The following is a 25,724-nucleotide window of genomic DNA, read 5'->3' on the forward strand; positions in this document are numbered from 1 at the left end:
TTATACCGAAAATTGCTGTAACAACCCACCTCTAAGCTGGATGCGCTGCCGCTGTGTTGATGTGGAGTGTTGTCGGAGAAGAAGAGGGGAAGTGAAGGAGGAAGGGAAGTGGGTCAAGGATTCTAACACTCCTTTTGTCTGGTTGGCTGGCTAGCTGGCAGGAGGGAGGTTAAGCCACGCCTCTGCCTCTCTCCCCTCCTGCCACAGCGCTGCCTCTGCCTCTCTCCCCCCCCCCTGTCTTAGCACTGCCTCTTCGCCCTGCGGAGTCGTTGCCTCTCTCTCCCTCCTGCCGCGTCGCTGCCTCCCCCGCCCTTCCTTCTTCGAACAAAGACGCAGGACTTGAAAAGAAAAATCTATTTTTTCCTCCAAATTCGCATATATGCCCCTCCCCTTTTTTGGAGTCAAAATTTGGGAAAAAAAGGGGGGCCTTTACGTGAGTAAATACAGTAATCATTGCAACTGCTGTGTTGGTCACCAAGCCATATACATACCTTCACATTTTCAGATGATACACAAAGTTTTTTTTTTTATCTTGCCATGAAACACACTATCAATTATCAAAAGAATTTCTGGTTATAAATTGGTTATGATGAGTTAGCTACATTTTCAATTGGTAGTCCTTAACCAACAGCTGAAATGATTTTACAATATTTTAATGTAGCCAATCATCTATACTATTTTTAACTATTTTAAATGTAGATAGCTTAACTCAACTGACCTTTATCCCAATAACCCATAGATTTTTAATGCATAAAACTAATCAAACCACTCAACATGGTAAACTACACTTAAGGTATCAAAATGCCCTCTTAGAGAATGACAAAAAAATTCAAGTAAAAACAAGCCCTTTTTTTTTCATTTTCCTTCCCCACTGAAGGAAAAGTGGCTCTCTTTCAGAATCATAGAATTACCTTATAACTTGTACAACATACTGCGAGAAAGCATAAGTTTCTTACAAGATGTAATAAATGTTTACATGTTACAATGACAATGAGATACACACATGCACAAGAAATAATTAAAAGCTAATAAAACTGAGTATATTCCATATTATGAGCCAGTTCAAAATACCTACTATTAATATAATAATTAAAAGCTAATAAAACTGAGTATATTCCATATTATGAGCCAGTTCAAAATACCTACTATTATTTATATCCACAAACTAACCTTTCCCAATGAATCTGCGCGAGTCAATGTATCCTTTCCAAAGGGACGAGCACTCACAGAAGAAACAGAGTGTGTGTCTGAGTCTACATCATAATCTTCACTGTCCTCATCTGAGTCAACCACCAGTCCACATGGCTGCTGCTACCACATGGAATCAAAAATATAATCCATTAATATACACATGGAATGAACTAACAGAATCAATGACAAACACATGACCAACCGATTTTACTTAAAAAATATTTAAATATATTAAGTATAAGTTACATTACAGAAGATATAGAAAAAATCTTATTGGAATAAACGTTTCTTAGAAGAAAAAAAAAGAAGGAATAACCATGTACCAAGTGGAAGTTATTTGGTGAAAACATTAAAATAAAACCATGAAGGTAAGAAGACTGCATGGGCACACAAACTTGAAGCTAACCTGTCTTTTACTGTATTTTACCAGAGATTAGGAAAGGATACAGTTGGAGCATTAGCCATCAGAACTGTCGCAGTTGTAGTGGTGGTTTTATTTTCCCATGAAAGTAACTATTCTGATAAATGACAAGAGCTCTGTACATTCTGTCGGGAGAATCCTTTCTGTGCCTGAAACTATGTACTATTCTCTTACTCTTATTTCATTAATTTCATTAATTTGTAGTGTGGGCTATATAACTAAAAACTTACTTTTTCTTGTATCGGAAAATATCTTCAGACAATAAGCCTTTTTTTTCCTACAATTTTTTTTTTCCGATTTTCACATATCAATATGGTGGACGTTTGTTTACATTTGTAACAGCTGTTCTAGCCTGTTTATATTTACGACTGTAATTAAGCTGTTTAGAAGAAAATTAGATCAAAATATTACTGGTTAATATGTCCAAAAGTGTCTTCATAATCCAAAAGTAATGAAATAAGTTGACATTTATCTCCAATTTAACCTCCAATACAGTAACAGCTGATACATTTATAAACAAACAGCCACCATATTTGTACACTGAAATCCCCCTCCCCTTTTGGCTTCGTCCCCCTCGACTAGAATCGGACCTTATGCTCCATCTGTATATTTCCCTAATCTTTGTCTTTTACATGTTTAACACTTTGCCCATAAAACACGTAAATATTTAGCTACAATGAAAAAAGTGTGTAGTCTTCTCAGTGAAACGACAATATTTTTTCATCAAATTTTTTTTTACATGAATAGGCACAAGACCACTGTGAATTATTTTAAGAAAAGTCCAATTATTAATCTTTTCAATGTTTACATTACTCTGAAATGTATAAATTGTCGTCAAGAACAATTTGTATTTCTTTAACTGCTAAACCATTTCAGCAACATGAAACTCAATATTTACCCAAATTGAGAAAATAATTTTTACAGCTAACACACTCAACTGTTCAATCTACACCTCAAATTACAGTGTTGGCAGTACTAGTAAAAGCTGTGCCTATTGCTTAAATAAATGTATATAAATACCAAGATGTATGTCTCTGCTGTGTTGCATTAATTTATAATAATACAAAGTGTACTTGAAAGAAGTTCAAATAGCAAATAGGTAGTATCCGAAACAAGAAAGAGTAAATTTTTTTAGTCATTTAGCCCGCACTACAAATTAATGAAACTAATAAAATAAGAGTAAGAGAATAGTACATAGTTTCAGACACAGTGAGGATTCTCCAGACACAATGTACAGAGCTCTTGTCTTTTATTAGAATAGTTACTTTCGTGGGAAAATAAAAAAACCACTATTGTGTTGCCAGGTATGATGATAAGCCAAAAATATGTTAACAAAAATTGAAATATTCTTAATAATTCCAGTTGAGTGTTTACAATCTCAAATTTATATGGTTTAAAAATAATTAAACTACCAGTATTTCAAAATATTCTTTACAGCTTGGATTACAGTACATAATTTTGAAATGTTCTACAAGAAAATTATATTGTTATGAATATGTTTAGTTTACATGATAACAATAAAGATAAATTTTAAAAAAAAATTCATTTCTTGCCAATGAACTCTGAGATCTCATTTTGCATAAGTGAACTAGCATCAAGATCTTTGTGTAAGTGTTAAAAAAAACTTACATGAAGGTAATAGATTAAAAAATATTTGAAATTACCTGCGCTGACGACATCCCTTTAATCCGGAACCCTGAAACAAAAAAGAGACTTCTTGTTGACTTCATTTACCACCAAATCTAAGTTGGCACCTAAATTTATAAAACAGGGCAGAAAACTTATTCCTTTAACCTGTCCAGATATTCCTGTAAATCTTTTAGAATTATCTGCTTGATGACAAATTTTAACATAACATAAAGCTAAGTTATGAGCACTTAATGTTGTGCTACATTATTAAAAACTACTAATAACCTATTACCATTTGTAGAGCAAAAAAACATCTATGGTTAATTATAGTAAGTCTGAAATCATATACAATTGAAAGAAATAGTTTTTCTTCTATAAGTAGATCTATACATACATACTTTTAACGGTTCTTGCAATGGGCAAAATTGATTTAGAAAAAGTGAATGTGCAAACAAAAGCTAAAATCAGCCTATGTAAAAAAAGTTAAAAAAAACATAGACAGCACAGAAAATTTGATGGAAGGAATTTGCCAGAAATATATTACAGCACAGAAAGCTAATAGGCTATTGCAACAAGAACAGTAAATAAAGACAAAAATAACCTTGGACAAAACAGCAACAGATGAACCCAATGCTGATACTAAACAGATAAAGTAGATAACACAGACTCACACACAAGCAAAGCCATTGTTAATTGAGGTTTCTTATGATATACAGTATAACCAGCAACAGGGTATGTCCAAAAAAAAAATATATATATTAAAATTAAAATATATTAAAAAAATTAAAAATATTATTGAAAGCCATTAATTATATGCAAAAATGTTAAGCACACATCTACTGAAGTAGAACTAACACATATCTGAAAACTGATTGCAAAGACATGTTTCAGCTATCGTACTCAAAAATAATAATCTTTAAGTACTGTCGAATGTTTGCCAAACAAACACTTAACTTACTTTTCTCCTCCATTCTTGCAAGCTCTTTCTTGAAATGGTCCAACTCTGCCGATGTTTCACGTTTTTTTGATGCGTCAAATCTTTCCATTACTTCTATACCTTTCTTCAAATAGTCACATGCTTTATCAATATGGCCAGTGTTCTCAGCTGAGATTGCTGCACGGTTATAGCACTAAAAAAAAAGAACAAATTAGAATTTCATATAAAATTAGTGATGTGTCATTTTTAATTTTTTCCTGCTTCTCGGTTCAGTTCCGGATTTTAAAAATCGGTTCCCGTTTCTCCATTCACAGTTTTAGGTTAAGCTCCACATGATTTCAAGTCACACCAATAATACAGTAGACCCTAATAAACGGTGTTTGTTTAACATGACTTATCAGCACCTAACGTTACCATAACTAATTATACCACAAACAAGTCACCTAGCCCCTAGGAAGCAGAGTAGCTTTTCGTGTCACTAGATGCTAGAGCAGCACTGTGACGACATCCTGTGGTGTAGCAATATCTAGAAATACATACAAACCACTTTTTTTTTGCTAGGTCAGTATTTAATTTATACACACCAATTAAAAAAGGGTGTGTGTGGAGTCCACACGCAACAGAAGTAAAGCTTATTTCTTATTAGGTTTAGATAGAGATAAATTATTAATATTTTTTTATTGAACAAGAGATAATAATTGAGAATAGTAAGTATGCAGGTATGATTTCCAATGGAAAAAATAAAATAAATATGGTAGCATCAATAGTTAGCCGTTTCAAAAACTGAGGAGTAGACAAACAAGCAGCATTACGAGAATTCTGTAGCATCACTGCCGCGTCATTTCTACCTCTCCCCTGCCACCTCCCCTTCCAGTCGTTACAACTAGCATATAGCATGCTACACTATATACCTATCCTCCCCCCTCCTTGCCCTCTTCCCATTGTACCACTAGTGCATGCGTTGGAGTGGTGTCACCGCTGACACACTCTCCTCCTCTACCAGTTCCCCCACCACATATACCTAACTATTCCCCTCATGCAATCGGTATTTTCGTAACGCTCGAAAATTGTAGACCTCTAAGCAAAGAAGTTTCACTTCGAAATTGCTTGGGAAAAATATAAATATTTGTTCACAAGAAATTAAGTAAATTATAATAAATAAATAATAAAAACTAAAACTGCAATAGCCACATGCTAAAGCAATTAACAGTTATGTAAGTATTATAATGGGTACAGGATGGAACACCCAACTAAACAAAGGTGTGTTAAAAAAATATATTGAATAATACATGATATTTTGGTTCAATTAGAAGTATTAGTAGAGACCCAGAAATTTCATGAGTAACAAGTATTAAAATTTTTGGTTTTCAAGACACCAAAATTCCTGGGTAAAATTGGAGAAATTTTTGAGTAGAAAATAAATTTATGTAATAAAAAAGACATAAAAAAAACCAAGTGAAATGTTAATTTATAGAAATATAATGTAATAAATTATATAAAAAAATTAATCTCATTTATATTCTATTTACAACAAAATATTTTCAGAGAAGCTAATTTTAACACTTATTTTAAAAAAGTAAGTAGATATTTATAACCCTGAAATATTGAAAGAACACTTTGTCTTGGAAAACCCAACCCCACTGAATAATGGAATTATTATTGTTAGTGGGTTGTTTAGCTTGAAAATCTGTGGCTCGGAAAAATGCAGCTATCGGGTGAAAGTTCTGAGGCTAGCATGACCAGGCATCAGAAGGGCATATGAAGGGACATACAACCTATTGAAGAAGAGGGTGGGAGTGATAAAAAATCTTGGCCAGCCAGCGCTGGAGGAATAAGAGATGGCATATCTGTAGCCCCTTAGAGGGAAGGCAAGTGACAGAACAAAGGAAGTTTTTGTTTTTGTGCAAGTGGAAAAAGAGGAGGGTGCCTGCGAGATACTTGGTTATATTTTCTTTCTGCTTGAAGGCAGCTTTTGCCTTACACAAGGACTTGAGTTCATTTTTATAAGCTTTAAAAATGTCTTGTGACATATAACAGATTTTAATAATTATAATGTTTTTCTAAGTTAAATGTATAATTTTTCAAATGCTAGTCGTCAGAAACCAGTATCAATACACTCAGCAGTAAAAGAAACAAAGCAGGCTAGTAAATATAATTTTTTTTTAGTTTGTTTTAAAAATTAGTTTCTTTCTAAGTTATTTAAACAAAGTCTACCATAAACAAATAATTTCTATTAATAATACTGTACAAATTTATTATAAAGGATAAAAATAAGAAACTAACACTTTTTAAAACTGATAATTCTTTTTCGTACTAGACAGTACTAATAAGCTATTCTACAGAGGAAAAAAATACAGATGAGTGTTGTTCTTCTTCGTAAATAATTACGGAAATGTACCTGTAAAATGCAAACAGGAAATACTGTACTGAAATCAAAACAAACAGTAACAATAAAATCTAAAAAAACTAGAAACGCAGGCGTGCGACCTGGCAGCTAAGGAGCTGTTTGATTGGTGCTGCACTACAGAATATACTGAACCAGAGACAGCCCGTTTAAAGACTCTTCGCTATACATAAGTGCAAGGCATAAAATATCTGAATTCAAACACCGCCAACTTCAACGAGAAGTGGAAGTGTCGCGATGTGACAACAGGCCCCATCAGGAACACTCATGTTCTTGTCAGAAGATTTAATTGCTCCTGTACTTGGGCTCTAGTAACTTGCATTAAAAAAAGGTTATAGTTTAAATTAACAAAAGTACTCACTTCACAAATTAGAAATTCTGTACATTCTCACACAAAAACAGCAGACTTGTAATTTAGGGACTTGTAATCAATATTAGCCAATACTGACAGGAGTGCTATGCTACCACAATGTTTGAATGTAATATACTGAATAAAATTACTGAATTATTTGATTTGGTTTATGTATAGTGAATACATTACTTTGAATGCAATAATTTTTTAATTGCAGCTTTTCAAATATACTAATCCAGGGGCTTAGAGTACTACCAGAGTTTATTTCTTTATTTTATTATATTCAATTAGCTTAAACAGCCGCACTACAAGGTATTCACGTTTGTGTTATATATATATTTGTATATTTTATTTTATCAATCTTGCAGTTCATAAATTACATGTTTCTGTTATATTAAGATCCTAGGGAAACATAAGTTTTCTTTGACTTATCGTTTGCTGGAAATTAGGATCTTCAAGTATCTATATGTTTATATTGCCATTACATGTATTTTCTACATATTTGATTCTTCATTTCTAGCTTAATATCTGAGCAATTCCGCACAAAACAAAATGTTATCCTGCATTGCTATTGGTATTTATTTTCATTTTCTCAATGGTAATCACTCTCTCTGAGAAAGGAAAATTTTCTTGGGACAATAGGAGCTGAGATTCATCAGTTGGTCATGATATGTGGTTGTGGCACGCAACGACTGAAGCCATCATTTCATCTAGGAAGTAATAGCTAAGAAGTTCTTCAGTTTGTGTGAATAGCCTAGGTGCGCTAATTTCAGTTTTGGCCCTGGGAGCATTGATTTATACTCCTGCATCTGTCCAACAAAATCTACAATGACGCCATCAAACACAAGGTGACACCAAAGTCACCACATCTCCACAACTGCTGATTCCAGATATTGATAATACCACAAGATAGTTCTTATCTCCTTATCACTCACTTTTGAATAAGATATCTCCCAACAAATCGAGCAGTTATTTCCTCCTTAACATGTTTTTTTTTTATTATTTTACTGAAGAAATGAAAACATTTAAAATTTTTCGCATTCAGGACCTTCGTAACAAAAATATTACGGATTTTTGAGGACCTATCACAATCCACATTAATTAGCTGTATCTAACCACATACTTTTAGGTAGAACTATATCATGTTGTAGTTGTTCTAAAGATAAGGGTTTTTTCCCATCTCCACTCAAAGCAAATGTGAATGTGAATACCGGTGCTGTCCCTTGACGTATTTCTTCCACATACCCTATGTTTCATGATGCTGCCACAGTTGGCATTCAGCTTTTAGCAGACCCTAAAGCTCAAACACATAAAATAAAAATTATTGAGCAAATGTTGACCTTATGTACTTATAACAAAAGAACAAATGACCTAGAATGAAGAAAGATCAATGGTATGCGAGTTAACACATACACCAACAGACACACAGGAAATAACATAACCAAATTAATTATTGTTAGTACCTTATACCACGCGGGGTCGAGAGTTATCGCTCGTGCAGCCATAACTTCTGCTTCAGTGTACTGCCCCATGACCAAATAGACTTGTGCGAGGTTTGACAACAGCAAAACATTGTCCTTTTCCACGACAAGACCTGGCAAAAGCAAAAATCTAAGTTACTGTATGTTTCAAAATAAATACATTTAAACCTTGTTTATCCAGACTAACTGGAGCTAAAGGCAATCCAGGCAGTCAAAAATTCAGATAATCCTGGTAATATGGTAAATAAAGCCAAACAAAATCATTAAATAAGCAGATTTACAAAATACAACAATAATAAACTATGTTTTGTAACAAAATTACATTATATATATGCTCAATATTATTTACAATGTAATTGAAAACAAATTTAAATTAAAAATCACTGAGCACATGGTTCAAGACACTGCTCAGGGCCTGACTCCCGAAATTAACTCCCATGGGGATTCTGTTGAGTTCATAATGCCCAAAAGGGGTGGAAAAGGCAGTGAATTTACGGCAACTTTACTTAACAAAGAATTCATCAACTTTCTTCATTTCAAAAATGCAAGGCATTTGAATGAAGCACTGTCAAGTACTTTATTGTGTGATAACCATCTTTATTTACATAGACAATAAAATTGTAATTTTTATGTGACCATCAAATATGATCCAGATTATCCGGAGATTCGGATCAATGAAGAACGGATAAATGAGATTTTACTGTAACGCCAAAAAAAACTAATAATAAATTATCCTTTAAACATACTACTGGATATCTACAAACAAATAGTGAACCAACTTCAATATTTTTTCAAAAATGTTTAACAAAAATTTTTACAAGGGTTTTTTTTTCATCAAAGGGTGATTTCTAAATCTACATACATAACCATATTTAACATAAGCAATACAAAATTTTCTAAAGTTTGCAAGAACATACAGATTTTAAAGTTAAAAAAGCTAAACATAAACTGAAATGACGTAGTCAAAAAAATAAAATTTAAGTTAGCAAATGGCTGCCGGAAAATAAAAATTTTCATTACTTCCTGCACCATTGCTGCTTATTTAGGGATTTTTCCATTACTACTGTGGCCAGTCCTTCAGTTTCCCTACTTTTTCCTAACTTTCGGGAATTTCATGACCAGTAGACACCTGGTACTGCACGACACAAAACAAATTACAGTAGAGCCTCACGTCGGGTCAATTGGAAAAAGAGCCGATTCAAAATAGCACAAATGTGAGAAAAAATCTACACAGGCAAATGTAACTACAGAAAATATTCTTTTATATTAAACATCACATATTTGAAATAAATGTACGGTTTACGGCAACTTTAGAGCAATTTAACTAACATTGTGTAAAATGAAGTTTTATGGGGAAAAGTGGAAGAAACATCACTTTCTGAATCTGACGAGCCTCTGAAACCAACACTCAACTTACGAACATACTTAATACTTTTACAGCAAAAAGTACTCCTTAAAAGAGGAACTTCAAAGCTTCTGCTACATGAATGTTCATTTTTTTTTTTTTTGGAACTCTAAATCAGAACGAATTATCAAGAGATCAGAGTTAAAAGCATGGACTTACGAAGTTCTACTGTAAACAGATCTGGAACTATAATCTACTTTAGCAAAACAAATGGTAAAAAGTTTTAAAGAGTACACCAATCCCTCACTTAGCACATCTTAAAATTGTGTGATTTCATTTAGCGTGATGTTAACTTTACTGCCTGTCTTGAACAGCACGTCTGTAAATTTCAGTTAACACGAAATTACCACAGGCAAAAAAAAAGTCAGAGCATGACACCACAAAGTCTGTTTCAACTCAGTAAAAACCAGATGTACCATGGCATACAGTTAGCTACACTAGGGGGGAAGAGATGTGTGCGCAGGTTTCACTACGCTAGCGGCTGTTGTACAAACATCAGCTACAGAAAGTTCAGTTGCGGCTATGACGTGTAAAGGACCAAATGTTTTTACGTCCACGTATATGCCGCCAGTCCATACCGTTGTCGCCCGGCCGCAGACCAGGCCGTGATGAAATTCAGTCTAGTCAGTGGCAGTGAAGTTGCATGCACAAACACAAAGCAATGTCTGCCCATTTGTCTATCTGTAACTGTACGTGTGCAAGCACCTGCAGTTGGAATCATATTGGAATCATGGCATCTAAGTGAGAGCATAATGCATAGTGTTCAAGTATTTGAGACAAAACTAGAAGTATTATAACATGCAGAATGTCACGAGGGCCACACTTATGTCAGTCACACTTTAGTTATTAGCAAGTCACACATTCGTACGAAATAAGGACTTTATAAAATATTTATTTAAGCCTGATGCTGTTGGTTGTACTACCAGGAATATATTTGACATTAGATACTGGAACATAAATTTAAAAAAAATCACAGGCCTGGCAGGATTTGCGCGAATCTAACAGTGATACTTGAATAAGCACTTTAATTTTTGACAATTTTATATGTAATATTTTTCGGATAGTAATATCAGTTTCACTGTCAATAAAGGATGGTTTGGAAAGTTCGTGGAAAAGGTACACGACATGAGTTAAATGTCATGCCCGAGCAGGCGAGCCAACCAGCCAACCGACGATAAGTACATAACCATGTATCTCCTGTTACGCTGTGTCATATTTGTCATACAAAGAATTCAATGGTAGGCTTACTAGATAAATGGTGTGGCATATTTATCATTGAGTGTTAATCTACGCATTTATATTACGTAAAGAACATTTCCCTACATATTTTGGAACACATTAAGTAAATTAGCCTAGCTATTTATGGCGACTAATGCTTCAGAATACGCTATCTTGAATAACACGAACTTTTTAGGAATGCATTAGTCATGCTAAGTGAGGGATTGGTGTGTGTATTTGCAATTATACAGACTTAAGGGCCCCAGCTATCTGGGCACACATACTTTAGGTAGAGCTTCAGAAAAAAATCAGGAAATCTGAAAATCACCCAAGATATCAGGGTGGGTTTTTTTTATGAAAAGCACTTAAGAAAATGCTGAGGGCAGATTAGTAGTTCTGTTTCCATATTTTGTTTAACCGTTTTTTTAGAAAAGTCAAAATGGCAAAAACACATGATCTCAGAATAATTTTTAGACATGAAACAACCTGTACAAATTCTTTAAAGCACTCAAGGAATGTGCATTACACCATTATTTTCATTTCTCCACCACATAATTTTATGGTTACGACTCAAATTTCATAGCTGCCCTATTCACATCAAGAAGACTGCTCAGCAGTTCAGTTCCTTGCGCTTAGAGGCAACAACGCACTAGAGCTTCAGCGAGCATCACACTTATCATCTCGCCTCAACACAAGTACATACCTGACTAGGCGGGCTTCTCAAGTACTCTGTGAACCTACGGTTTGTAGGTTTCTGGTATTGCTTTTTTTTTTTATATATATATTTATTATAATGGGCGGGCAATATTGGGTTTAAAGGAAAGTCCAAATGTTTTAATCTATGATAATTTATTAATATTTCCACAAGTTTATTCCACTATTGTACTTAGTACATTTTACATGACATTGAAGTTGTCAAAAAGTTCCAAATAAAAAATATATATATTAATTTTGTGAAAGTTAAGCCATTCAAAAAGGCTACATTTAAGTGTTTAGTATTTAAAAAAAGACATGAAAAAGTTCAAATCTTTTTCTAAAAATTACAATGGTAGTGACCACATACTACAGAAATAAATATTTTCTCAAATTTAATATTTTTTACTCTCTCCCCAATGGCTCTGTAGTAAGTGTAGCCAGTCAACAACTTCCTCAAATAAACAAAGAGGAGAAACAATGTACTGAACAACAATTTTAAAATATATGTGTATATTTTATAATGAGAAAAATAATCTTTGACAGAACAGAAATAACTTGCTATTAAAAATTTTTTATCTGTTCTTCACAGCAGAGTCTGTCTGTCTGTCTCAGATGCATGTTTCTTGTAAATATTAAGGCAACTTGTTGTATAATTTCCTTGCTGATATATTTGTATGGTTGCAAATACATTTCATGGTCTCCAACAAACCTAAAACTCCACAGAATAATAAGATTTAAAGCTGCAATTACCTTTCTTGTATGAAGTGATGGCTGCTTCATACTGTTTCTGCTTGAAAAAATAATTACCCTCCTTTCGGGCCCTCTCTACAGCACCTTCACCATCCATCTTCATTCACCAAAAAGTAGCATCTGGGTGTAACTGTCTCTGCTGTCTAAGAAGCTGTAAAACAATATATTCTATAATAAAGTCTCTTACTCAAAACATTATCAGGTTCTCTTAAGAAAAATTCTCAACCCTTTTTTATAATAGTCTTTATATATATATATATATATATATATATATATATATATCTGTACCTTGGTTAAAGTTAACCATGTTGATTTTTTTAAAATATAGTTTGCACAATGTCCATGATGTACATTTTTTGGCTATAAGTATTGGTATTTGAGCATTTGTAGGTGCAATTCTTATATATGCAAAGGCCTACAACACCATTTAAAAAAAAAACACACAATTTATTATCGAGAAAACTTTAATTTTGTCCACTAAGGTAGTTTAAAAATATGTGTTAAAGTTTCATTAAGCCCTTCCTACTACTAGCAGAGAAAACTGAAAATAAATTTAGTTGAAACAAATCAAAAACCAGCTCTGCTGAAAAGTAACAATTTAGCGTACAGATATAGTAAGCAAATCAAACCTAATTCAGAACAGATCAATTTGCAGTAACGTGCTAATTTTTATATCAGAAAGCTGGAATCTTTCAGAGATAATTTTCACACGATTTAAGTGGTCTTCCAATATTTATATTCAATCTACGATTATAAACTTATGGGAGTCAGAAAAAACCAAATGTAAGTATTCTACAGGTACTATCATTGTTTTATTTCAGAACATTTTGTAACTTTCAATACATGTAGACACCCTATATTTAAAAAAAAAATGCAAATTAAAAATGCTCCAGAGATTACTTTCCAATCTGCCCAATTTTTTATATTCAGCAAAGTATGGTGAAAGATGAGCACTGTGGTGAAGTAAAGAGTAATGGTAATATTCTTACAGAGGAGCTTTTGCATAAAGTAAAAATAAAATTCTGAATATACTTTTATTGAACACTAGGGATATACCTGTAGTTACCCTGAAAAAAGAATTTCTAAATTCCTACTGGTTTCTGAGATATCACTGTTTATAGCTTACATTACAATGCATGTGCATTGACGCGGCCGCTGCTATTTTCTTTTTTCCGTGTGGGTCTGTTTGCTTGTTTTGGAGAATTTAGTAAACAGAGATGTTGTTTTGATATTTAAAGGAGTTAATATGACAACTGTATTGTATTTATAAGGGAAATTATTATGTTTCTATTTTCTGTTTGTTGTATTTGTAAATACATAACTATTTTCATTACGGAATCTTTATTTTCTTACATTTGCATTTAAAGAAGTATTTTGAGTCATGTAGTCACAAACGATTCAAATGGGAGCTTTAAATTTAAAATTGTGAGTATAGTCAATTACATAAGGTTAGCTGCATTAAAAATACTTCAAAAGATTGTGTACGGTCGGTTGGGTTGGAATAGCTACATTAAAAATACAGTAAAATATATTTATAATATTTGCTTAAGAATTACTAATTTAATATGTAATGATCCTGACCTAAACAACCATCCACATGATTTCAAAGTATTTTTAATGTAGTTACATTAACCCAACCAACTGTCCACATTGTTTTGAAGGCTATGTAGCTATAACCTAACATAATCAACAATTTTCACAAATTAACTCAATTTCTCCACATCATATGGGAAAGCAAAAAAAGGCAGTGGCAGCAGCTTCAATATGCAGGTATTGTAATATAACCTATTAACGGTTATTTCTCAGAAACCACAAGGAATATAGAAACACTGTTTTCAGGTTAACATAGGAATGTCTCTAGTGTTTGAAAAAGGCAATTTCAAATTTTTATTTTACTTTATTTAAAAGCAGTTCTGTAAGAATATTACCATCTGGAGTGAAAGCCAATGCACGAATACACGATTGTGATTGTGTGATGTAACACAGGACGCCGGTCAATTGTGATCCCAACAACCTGATTTCAGTTTTCCACAGTTTCTCCAAATCGAGGTTCCCACTCTCCAACTCCCATTCACCTAATTTCCCTGAGTTTTCCCTCTCTTATCAGTCTATCTGGCAAAATAATACATGTACTAAAACACAAAAATTACTATCAAAACATATTTCAATAAACATACATATTAAAAATTTGAAAAATGTTTTCCTGAACAATATACAGTTTGCCCTGTTATGATTTTTATCAACAAAGCTGCCAGTCTGAAACTAAACATTCTTGATTATGAATAAACTAAAAAATAATATACCTATAGATATTTGCCTCTGCTTTAAACTAATACCTAGTAAGTGGTTTGTATCTCATACACGTAAGAAATGTAAGTGAAAATTGGATGCGGATAACTAAATAACAGTAAACAAATTTATGATTAAAATACATTGGGTTTTAAGACATTAAGATACTTGGTAGAATCAAATATTACTGCTGCTATTATGTACTTCTAGATATTGACAATTTTCTGTATTTTCCAGATTTTGTAGACACTTTTTTTTTTCAATTTCCTGGGTTTTCCTTATTTTTACCAATTTTTCCTGTCCACAGAAACCCTGGAAATTTCTCCAGGCAAATAATGCTGGGAGGCTGGGACGGTTCCTATCCATAGGCCATGCCCAATTCCTTCCCTGCATTGTGGTCATTGTACGTGTCCATCTCTAATGGCTTCACTGTCTGAAAGATGCAAAACCAAGGGCAGCTCCAGGGCTGGGCAAGCCGAGCAATCACCCAGGGCCTCACGTCTAACACTGCCCCACACAGCCCCTCTATTACTAACACACTAGTAATATATAAAATGTTTGTCATTACACTGTAGGATACTATTAGTTACATAATAATATAAACATAATTTATTAGGATTTGTAAATGCTAACCTGATCATTATTATTTTTTTATATTATAAACTTACAAATAATTTGGCAAAACCATTGTGAAAATTTGAGGTCCTGGTTGACTTAAATACATTGCTAACTAGAGTTTATTTTTTCAAATTTTCTGCCTTTTCTCTGGGGGCATTGTGCCGAATTAAGGTGGAAAACCAATTAGGGTGCAAAAACAGTCTTGCCTCTAGGCGTAACATACTGGCATTAAACATCCCTGTCTTTTAGAAAACAGTCTCAGTTACACTGTATTCCTAAGGATCTCTATAGAACCACTAGATCAGTTTGCAGCTAGTGTCAAGCAAACAGGAGGACGGCGACAACAATCAGACCAATATCTCATGGAAAACAGTCTTGGCTACGGTAAAATAGAACAAAATAAATTTACATCACTATAAAAAGCACACACAATCAGGCCAATATCTCATTGAAAACAGTCTCTGCTACACAAAAAATAAAGCACATCATGATGACAGCCACGTCATTGCACAGGTTACCTAAAGTAACATATAGACAATAATTTCTCAGAAACCAGTATGAATTTTAAAAGTTCTTTTCATAGTTAATATTGAAAAATTTGTAGTGTTCAAAAAATATTGGGAATTTTAGTTTGTTTTTTTTTCTTTTTCGAAAAAGCCATGATGTTGAAAAATTTACCACTACTGATGTACAGATAAAAAAAATACAAAACAATTTGCCTTAAAACAAGTTAGGTACTGAAACACTGTAATGCTTCTATTTACTGATTTTGCTTGCCTCAAAAAATTCTAGCAATTTACCAGTCACCTTAAGGGCTCCGCCTACCCGGGCACACACACGGTGCGCAGAGCTTCAGGAAAAACAACACGATTTGAAAACTAATCAAGATATCCGAGTGGAGTCTGCTTACGAAAAGCATTTAAGAATTCGCTGAGGACTGAAAACTACTTTCGATTGCGGATTAAGTTTTTAAACTATATTTTTAGAAGAGTTAAAATTGCTAAAACGCATGTTTTCAGAGTAATTTTTAGGCGTAAAACATCCGGTACAGATTCTTAAAAGAACTTAAGGGACTTGCGTTACACCTGTATCTTCATTTTTATACCACATAACGTTACGGTCACCGCTCAAATTTCACAGTTATCCTGTGACAACAAGAAGACTGCGCGCCAGTTCAGAGCCTTGCGCTTAGAGGCTACACCGCGCTAGAAGCACCAGCGGGCGTCACGCTTATCAACGCACCTCACTAACACAGATACACCCCTGACGAGGCGGGCCCCTTAAATTATATTAGTTGCTTTCAATTGATGGTTCCTAGAACTTTCCTTTCATGCCACATATAACTCGTACTTTCATTTATGCCATTCCTAAATTATTGCATAATTTAAACACAGCATCTAACATCATCAAACAACATAATAGCAGATGCTTTTAACTTCACCTCTTAAACATGCTTGTTGCTGCTCTGAAAGTAACAAAACCTAATACATATGACTATTTATATTCCCACAATTCCATGTACTAATTGAACACTCAGTTTAATTTTTTTTTTGAAACTCTTACTTTTCCTAGGCCAATTTTCATGTCATATATTTTCTTACATTATTTCTCCCAACATAAAAAAAATATATCAGTGATGCATTGTATCAAAAAATATATCTAATATGCTTGAGCAAAGCCACAATAGAGGGTGCACCCATCTACCTGCAGTATATTATCAAATTTCTCTAAGTAACTTATTTCATTCAGAAATGAATTTCTGCACTCACAATTGAGGAAATGAAGTGGTACAAATATTTGCTAGCCCTGAAATTAATGAACCACTAACATCACTAATAATGTATTAAACTCTACAATTACCTACCTACATTTTCTAAGCCACTAACCTCCACTATTCCTTAAGATGCCTCTGTTGCAGTGCACCCAAAACCACTTTAATTGCAATAATCGCAAATTTTATTTTTTAAGTGTTTCCAAAAAATTTTATATATTCAATTTTTTTTTTATTTGGTAAGTAATTAATGACAAAATATAAAATTATGCATCTGGATCCTATGTGTCGACGATTCAGAGAAACGGCGTTCAAATCATATACAAAGGAAGCATCACCAGTACCATATAAGTTTATAAAAAACGACAAGTAAAATACTTTTAGATATTACAATTACCTAGTGTACTAAAACAGTTTCAGATTTAAAATTCTCACAATAAAAACACGTACACAAAATATTGATTTACTACTAATTGGAAAATTATACGTACATGCAAGGAATGGGCACTTTCAATTATTTAACATCATAATTATTTTTAAACAAAACTTAAATTCCAATATTTGTACACTCTTCGAGCAACCGCACAAAACGTCAAAATACAGGGAATCACATATGCATACCAACTGCACTTGCAAACTGTAACACATTTTCTTTGTGTTTTCCTGCAACAGTGGCCGTCAAATATCTTTGAGCTACCTAAACGAGGGAAAAAATAAAAGCATTACTACCACCCAGTTAACTGAAAACTACTCTTCACTTCACTCTTCTGTGTTTTGGCCTTGCGGTGTACAGGTTCAGCCAGAAATAAACAAAACTGAGGGGAAAATGATGCACTTCACACAGGAATTGCACAAAACAAGGCCGTATGGGAAAAGTTGGCACACAGCCATTCTCTCAGTGTCTGCAAATACCTTGCGTCCACTGTGCGTGACGTTTGCGATACTGGCGTTTTTACGACGCCATGTTGATGTTAGACCTTGACACCATTTGAGAACAGAAATTGAAATACAGCGTGATACACATTTACAATGGGTTGACATAATACATACTCACGATTGTACGGCGGAAATTTACCTAATCTGACAAGGTTTTAAAAGAATTCGTCGCGATTTTTCATCAGCGGACATTGAAATAAGATGTGGCTGATTTCATGAGTAGCTGTCCCACATTCACAATCTGGAGAAGCAACAATATTCAGGGTCGGTGCGTCCATATAGGCGAATTAGGCAACCGCCTAGGGCTCCAAGTAGCTGGGGGCGGCGCAGCATGACACATAACAGCTGATATAATATGATTAACGATTATTGAAATTAGATGAAAATGGTTTTTTCTAACATTTTGGAATGTTTATATTGATATAAGTAATTATTTAAAATCCACGGTGAACTGTTTATGATTTCTAATTAGTAAAAAAGTAAAGAAAAAAAAAACAAGCCTTCTTACATTTGATTGTTGACAAAATCTTAGGCTTACGTGATGTATTTTGAGGCAAGGAAAAAAAATTTTTAGGTGTCGTGCGGGGGGGATGGGGTGGGGCATTATGGTTTTTCGCCTAGGGCGCCAATTTACCTTGCACCGGCCCTGACAATATGTAACTTATATAAGTGACTCTTAAGGCAGCCATGATTCGATCGTAGGCGTATAAGTGTCGTGCAAAACGATCGTCCGTGGTGGTTAGAGAACCATGGGCTTGTTTGTAAGGAGGGTTGGAATATTTTGTATGACCTTGAAATTTCGATTCTTTTCCACTCCAGTGACAAGAGCGTCCGCATTTCCTGGTAAAGTTCCCGAAACATGACTTCCACAATAGGGGTAGTGATGGGAATTCCCCTTGTGGCGGCCATTTTGGCCATGTTATCAACCATGTCGTTATGTGCAATCCCCATGTGGCTCGGTATCCATGTAAATGATAGATGTATACCCTGTCGTGACATCGAATACAGACAATATTTATTATTTATTTTATCTGGATATTTATGCGACAGGTTATTGGTCTGTAAGGCAGAGAGAACACTAGGAATCTGAGAATATCATAATACTTTCATGTTTTCCAGTTTCACAAAATTCTAGGGCTTTACAGATGGCATAAGCTTCTGCATAGAAGATCGTTGCCTCAGTGGGTAGTTTAAATAAACCAGATTTCTTGAGTTGAGAAACATAGTAAGCAGAGCCAGTAACATTGACAAATTTAGATCCATCAGTATATATGCGAAGGATTCCTGGATGGGTTCTCAAAACATCCTTGTGCATGTATTGCACTTCGCGCGGAACAAGCAGTTGTTTATTGACAGGAAATTGGTTATGCACCTCACTAACATAAAACAGCACTTGATAGTCCATAGTAAATGTGCTGGGCGGTCATCCAGTGGTAAAATATTGGTATATTTCTGAAGGCATGGTGTGATGTAGAATGTCAATTTTTTAACAGTATTGCAGAGTGGATGTAATCTGTATGTGGAAGTACGGATCCAATAACGGTTTTGCAGACATTTTTGTTGTAGATGGAAGGGAAATATGTTGGCTTCCACATGAAGTGCTGCAATAGGTGTTGATTTCATAGCACCCAAACAAAGTCGTAGGCAACGATTTTGTATCTTATGTACAGTAGTTAGGCGTGTAGCGCATATGTGGACCGTAAGAATGCAGCCGTACTCCAGTTTCGAGAGAATGTAAGCTTTATAAAATAACAGAAGCGTAGCTGGGTCTCCACCCCAGACAGCATGACTCAAAACCTTAATCATATTAACAGCTTGGTACACTTTAGTGGCCATATGTTGCACCTGGCGGTGCCATGTTAAATGACCATTCAGTTCTACACCTAGATAACAGTGTGATAATTCAATAAGAAGATTCTCACGATAAATACTTATGTTGCCAGTAGAGCGGTCAAAGCGTTTGCGGGTGAAGAACATAATACAGGTTTTTTCTAGTGATATAACAAACCTGTTGTTGTCTAGCCAGACCTCCAGTTTGTTGACGTCGTACTGCCGAAGGCCACAAAGCCCGGCCTCCACCCGCCAGTATTGTCACCCGCTGGTGGAACGCACCCTCGCCTAACCGACACGAGTCAAAGGAAGCACCCTCCCGCAAGTAGCCCTAGCGCCCTGTAACTTAAACATACTCACCTAGCAAGGACGCTAGAAAATTAAGCCCCATTAAACTCATTAGGTATAATTACCTAAAGTTAAGTGCCGGGAATGGTGCGTCTTAGTGTGTGTGTGTGTGTTGGCCCCCTAAGGGCAGCATCCCAATTCGCTAACGAAAATTCTTTCCCGTGCGGCCTGGGGCCTTAATTATAGCGGAAAACCACGTGAGTGCATCATAGTCATAATTAATTACAAAATGTGCAGCGAGGGGAGTGTTTTAATAATAAGCGAACAGTCGCGAACTTGAACCTCACTTTTGAATGTTTTATTGGCTAATTGTGTGGCCACAAATTCAATAGACACAGAACCAGTTGAGAGTAGCCTTAAATCTAATTAAAATAAGAGTGACATGTAATAAGCATGATAGTTTTCCAGTTTATATTGTATAACTGTAAATTCGAGATTTTGGCTTGAGGGAACAATGACTCCCTCCCTGGCGCCATGTTCCCCCGGCAGTTCTTCGCGGCTCGCGGTCTAGGGCGGACGTGTTCGTCCCGCGGAGTGTCATCACCTCTGTCTCACTGATCGTCATACTGGTAATTATTTAAGTCTTCAAACCCCTTTTCAGTCACCCTCCGCGAGTCCCTAGACCATTTACGGTGCAGGGCTTAACCCGGCCGCTTTACATTTCACTCCCGTGACGCGTTCATGTCGCCACGCGAGTAACAGCATAACGGACCTGGCCGACTCCAAACCACAGAACTTTTGCTAATACAACATCGCAAACGCCTGCTGGCCACAAACTTTAGTAATTAGCGAACAAGTGAAGTGTCAATTTAATTATAATTTACGGGGCTGGCCGACTCCAGCCGAGACACAACATAACTGCCGCTAGGGGACGTGGAAAATTAGCGTAAGCAGAGTAGGCACTCTGCCTTATACTTTATTTTAATTAATGTGTCAGTGTAAAGTGTTAGTGCAATGTGTCGAATATAATTGTGTACTTTGTAAACAGTGTTTGCGGCATCGCAAAATTAAGTGACACGCACAGAGCATAATAAAATCCACCAACCGGATCTTGCCGACCATTATTTAACTCAAACCAGTAATAACCTCAACCGACCCTCCGCATATGGTGTGTTGCAAACCAACTCACAGCCTACGGACCTAGTTAACACGCTGGGGCTAACGAACCACACCCTGCTCTACCACCCCGTGTCTTCAACAACGGCTAGACACACAGGCTAGCCTGGCGCCCACCTGGTAAATTCGGCATAGAAACAACTCACTACACACTAGGTCCTCCCCGGTTTGCGACCACAAAAACCCGGGTGATGGCATTGTTTAGAGCATCATTCATCTTCTCCTCGGCATCAAGCTGATGTGGTGCTAGATGATAAAGCACAATGTCATCTGCATAGGCTAGAGACCTTACATGGGATCCAATGTGAAAAATCAAGTCCTGTACATACAAAATAAAAAGTAAAGGTCTGAGAACCCCCCCTTGCGGGGTGCCACAGTACACGTCTCTGGCGGAGCTATAAGTTTTGCCAATTTTTAAGTGAAGAGAACGATTTGCCAACAGGGAATGTAGAAGATTGAGTATAGACCGTGGAATTCCAAGTTTGGTAAGCTTGTTCAAAAGAGTAGGAACATGAACCGTGTCAAAAGCGGAGACAAGGTCTATATAGCAAGCCGTCAGAATGTTCTTCTTAGCTAAAGCTTCCTTCGCTTTCTGCACCAAGACAACAAGTGGGTCAATTGTAGAACTGTATTTACGAAAGCCAAACTGCTCATTTATTATTAAGCGGTTGTGTTCTAGCCACCAATCCAGTCTCAATTTCAGTATATGTTCAAAAGTTTTGGCTACACACGAGGTCAATGCAATGGGGCGGTAGGAAGTAGCAAGAGCAGGATTTTTCCGTTCTTTAAGAAGCGGAATGACGAGGGCTTGTCTCCATTGATATAGTATTGTCCCTTCCTGAAGAATTCTTTTCATGATGGAGAGAAGGACGCTGTGTCCTATTGGTGGCATTTCTTGGATGTGTTGGTACGTGATACCATCAATACCTGGGGATTTTCGGGAACGACGTAAGACGGCTTGATATTCCTGATACTGGATTGTGGATGTGAGAACCTCTGTGCCACCAGTTTGTGGAAGGGATGGAGGGGCTTGATATTCATAGTGCAATTCCTGCCAAGAAGGCACATAGACAGGTGCAATATTTCGGTGAAAGGCTTCAGTAACTTGGGACCAATGGTGTCTGTAGAAGGCTGAGGTGGTTTATTTTGTAGTACCCGTAATACTTTCCAAATCTCTTTATTAGAGTTATGTGCAGACATTTTTTGACAGAAGAGCCTCCAATGTTGTCGTTTACTGGATTTCACTTCCCTTTTGAAACGGGCTTGATGGGAGAGATACAATAGAAAATTATCTCGATTGCTTTCATGCTTATAGGCATTGTAGGCTTGTAAGCGATTTGCATTAAGTCTGGCACATTCCGGAGTCCACCAACCACAATATGGTTTGCATGACCTAATAGAAAGTTTTTTTGGTGGGGAGCTGAGTCTTATAGCAGACGTGATGGAGTGTTGCCATAGATCATAAAGATCCTGTGTGGAGTGCGCAGCCACCATACCAGTAGTGAGAGTTTCTTCTATCTGAGTTTTGTAAACATCCCATGAAGTGCGGTAGAAGTCGAAGGAATAATACCAAAGCGGTGCAGTAGTGTCCCAGAAAGAGGAATGTTGCCACCTTTCAGCTGGTGTGGTAATCACTATAGGATAGTGATCGCTCCCCATAGCTTCCGGCAAAGTGGTCTATAAGAAATCGTGTGAAATACTTTAATAGCAGAAAGTTAAGTCTATAGCAGAGGCCCGGCGGTCAGTTTTGCCCATGTATGTGAGGTTTGCCGTGTTCAATAGAACGAACGAGGAGTTTTTTATGTAGTCAGCTAAGTTTTTCCCCGCTGTGTCTTGCATGGGATCCCCCCAGAAGGGATGGTGCGCATTAACGTCACCGCCAATAAAAAGATTGTCCTTCGCCAAAGTGAACACCATAGTCCATTCCTCTTGTGAAATGGAATGTCGTGGGAAGGCATAAAAGGAAACAAACGTTATTGCACGATCATTATGCCAGATGTTGCATGCCACAATTTCTAGATTTGCTGGAATATTATCAATCTGTTGTTCAGTGGTGGCAATGTCGTTGTTAACTAGGATAGCAACACCGTGTGTATACGGAGGTGCAGTAAAGAAAACCTTGAAACCAGATAAATATTGCTTGTGGTGAAGATACTTCCAGTGGGTTTCTTGCTGTAAAATAACATCTGTAGGATTTTGTTGTACATATTTTTGGTGCAGTCCTAGTTGAAGCGGGAGGGATCTACAGTTCCACTGATTGATTCTCATTTAAGAATTAATGTGCGGAGAATTGGTGATCACCCTGGCAGTTATGCGGAGAAGGTGAGCGCTGAGTGGTGGTAGTAGGAAAAATATGAAGGTTGGAACACACATATTGAATGGTTTCCCTGAGCCGTGGGTTTGTTTGTACGGTTGCCTGTTCCAAGATCAGACTAAGCTGATGAAGTACCGGGTGCGGAGATATGGCAGTATCAGTAGCCTTGCAATTACTATCATCCACAAATAAAAAAGGGGCACCATGGCCACTGGTAGAACTATGTTGTTGCGGTTGCAATAAAAGGCCACTGCGGCTAGTGTCTTCGTCGGGAAGGAATTGGGAGTAATAAAGAGCTGTTGGGGAAATACGTCGCGACTTCTGGTCGTTGAATGTGTGGGTAGAGTAATCGATGGCCTTTTTCCCCTTTTTGTAGACTCCAGATTTAGAATGTTGACGCTGTGAGAGCGAACGTTTCTGAGGTGTAGCTGCAGCCGAAGCAAAAGATTGTTGTGTCCTATATTTGTCCTCGGCCTCTCTCTGCAACCAACATGGCCGCTTCGCCAAGAAAGCCGTATCCCAACAGGCTTCTCTACACCAGCCGTGGGATATAGGCTACGAGTGGTGCCGTTTACATATCATAGATGGCAGCACGCATCTTTTGAACGGTTATAGCAGTGCATATGGATTTATTAATGACTGCATAATATAAAATGTGTGTCAGTGCTATATATGTTATAAGTAAATAATATCCTAGTGTGTGAATTACTGGGGAGGGCACAGGATGTATTGGGGAAAGATTGTCGCTTTGTCAGTGACCAATGTCTGAAGGAGCTGTATTTAAGCTAGGTCGAAATGTGCCTAGCCAGAGATCCTTACCCCAGAGAAATCTGGGGAAATATAGCAGTATTATTGAATTGGTGTTTATTTACTGCTCTCTCTCTCTCTCTCTCTCTCTCTCAGGTAGACCAATATCTGTGCGTCAAGGAGCAGCTGCCAACCTACCATTGGGGCCTGTCGCCCCACCTCATGCCACTCCATCACCCGACGCTGCTGCCTGGACACGTCAAGATGCTGGTATACAAGGTGGGGGAGTGGGAGCGACACATGCAGATGTGGAGTATTGCCTTTCACCGAGCTGTGAATTTCGGACACGTGCAGGGAATTCCATTTGGTAGTGTTTAGTCCCGGCAATCACAGAATGGTAGCCAGTTCGCTTGGAAGATGTATGGTTGTCAGTTTCATCTAGAACTTTTTGCCTGGCCGACTTATAGGAGATATTGAGAGATGCCATAACAGATTTAATTTTGATTTCACAGTCCCATTGAGGGCATCGACCTTTGTCTGTGGCTGTGTGTGCACCACCACAATTTGGGCAGCATAGGGTGGTAGATGTACAGACTGCTTGTTGATGATCGGAGCCACAATTCGAGCATCTTGGCTTTGTTGATCTACAGTGTTTACCGGGGTAGCCGAATCGAAAACAGTTGTGACATTGCGTAACTGATTGTGTTTTGGGTTTTACTGGGATAATTTATTTGTACATGATCACAGAGTCAGGTAGAAGCTGACCTTTGAAGGTGAGACAGATTAATCATATGGATTGCAGTGTCTCGACATCCTCTCTAGTTACCTTTTTCATCATACGTTCTACCTTAATCAGTTCATTTTGACAGACTGCATTTATAATTCAAGTCTTTTTATATCTTGATGCAGAATAACAGCTAATCAGATTTAAATTAGTGATGTAACTTGCGCTACTTTTAATCCAACAGAGTGAAAGACGAACTTTGTAACTCTTGATACAAACCAAACACGAACCCACCAGAAAAATTATATAATAGTCTCAATAAGCTACCAACACTTTGACTTAATGTAGGCTATTGGACATACGCCATTGCTTAGCACATGTATGTCTGCAGAAGAAAACTACAAAAATCACAAATGACAAAAAACACAAATTAAGCAAAAATTGCTGTTGTCAGGATTTAACGCCACACAATATTCCACAACAGGAATATGGTCAACAAACAAGGAAAAAACAAAGAATAATGGAATAATGGACTAATGGACTAATG

At 36.4% G+C, this 25,724-nt stretch overlaps 1 protein-coding gene across 10 annotated transcripts in view; it reads right to left on the reverse strand.

The window, feature by feature from the left end:
* LOC134528074 (E3 ubiquitin-protein ligase TTC3-like) overlaps positions 1–17,929 on the reverse strand; it is a 170,326-nt gene extending 152,397 nt beyond the window's left edge. For 5 of the 10 annotated variants that reach the window (XM_063361307.1, XM_063361306.1, XM_063361304.1 and 2 more), the window contains exons 1-6: positions 17,654–17,884; positions 12,485–12,635; positions 8,398–8,528; positions 4,200–4,371; positions 3,277–3,308; positions 1,171–1,311 (exon numbers count right to left, since the gene is read on the reverse strand). In XM_063361307.1, coding sequence (XP_063217377.1) covers positions 1,171–1,311; positions 3,277–3,308; positions 4,200–4,371; positions 8,398–8,528; positions 12,485–12,587 — 579 coding nt within the window. In that variant the 5' untranslated portion in view covers positions 12,588–12,635; positions 17,654–17,884. Of the gene's footprint in view, positions 1–1,170; positions 1,312–3,276; positions 3,309–4,199; positions 4,372–8,397; positions 8,529–12,484; positions 12,636–17,653 lie in introns of all 10 variants that reach the window. The other 5 variants (XM_063361300.1, XM_063361302.1, XM_063361299.1 and 2 more) reach the window with 5 other exon arrangements.
* Positions 17,930–25,724: the final 7,795 nt, after the last annotated feature.

Source organism: Bacillus rossius, chromosome 1, assembly GCF_032445375.1.
Source record: "Bacillus rossius redtenbacheri isolate Brsri chromosome 1, Brsri_v3, whole genome shotgun sequence".
NCBI lineage: Eukaryota > Metazoa > Arthropoda > Insecta > Phasmatodea > Bacillidae > Bacillus > Bacillus rossius.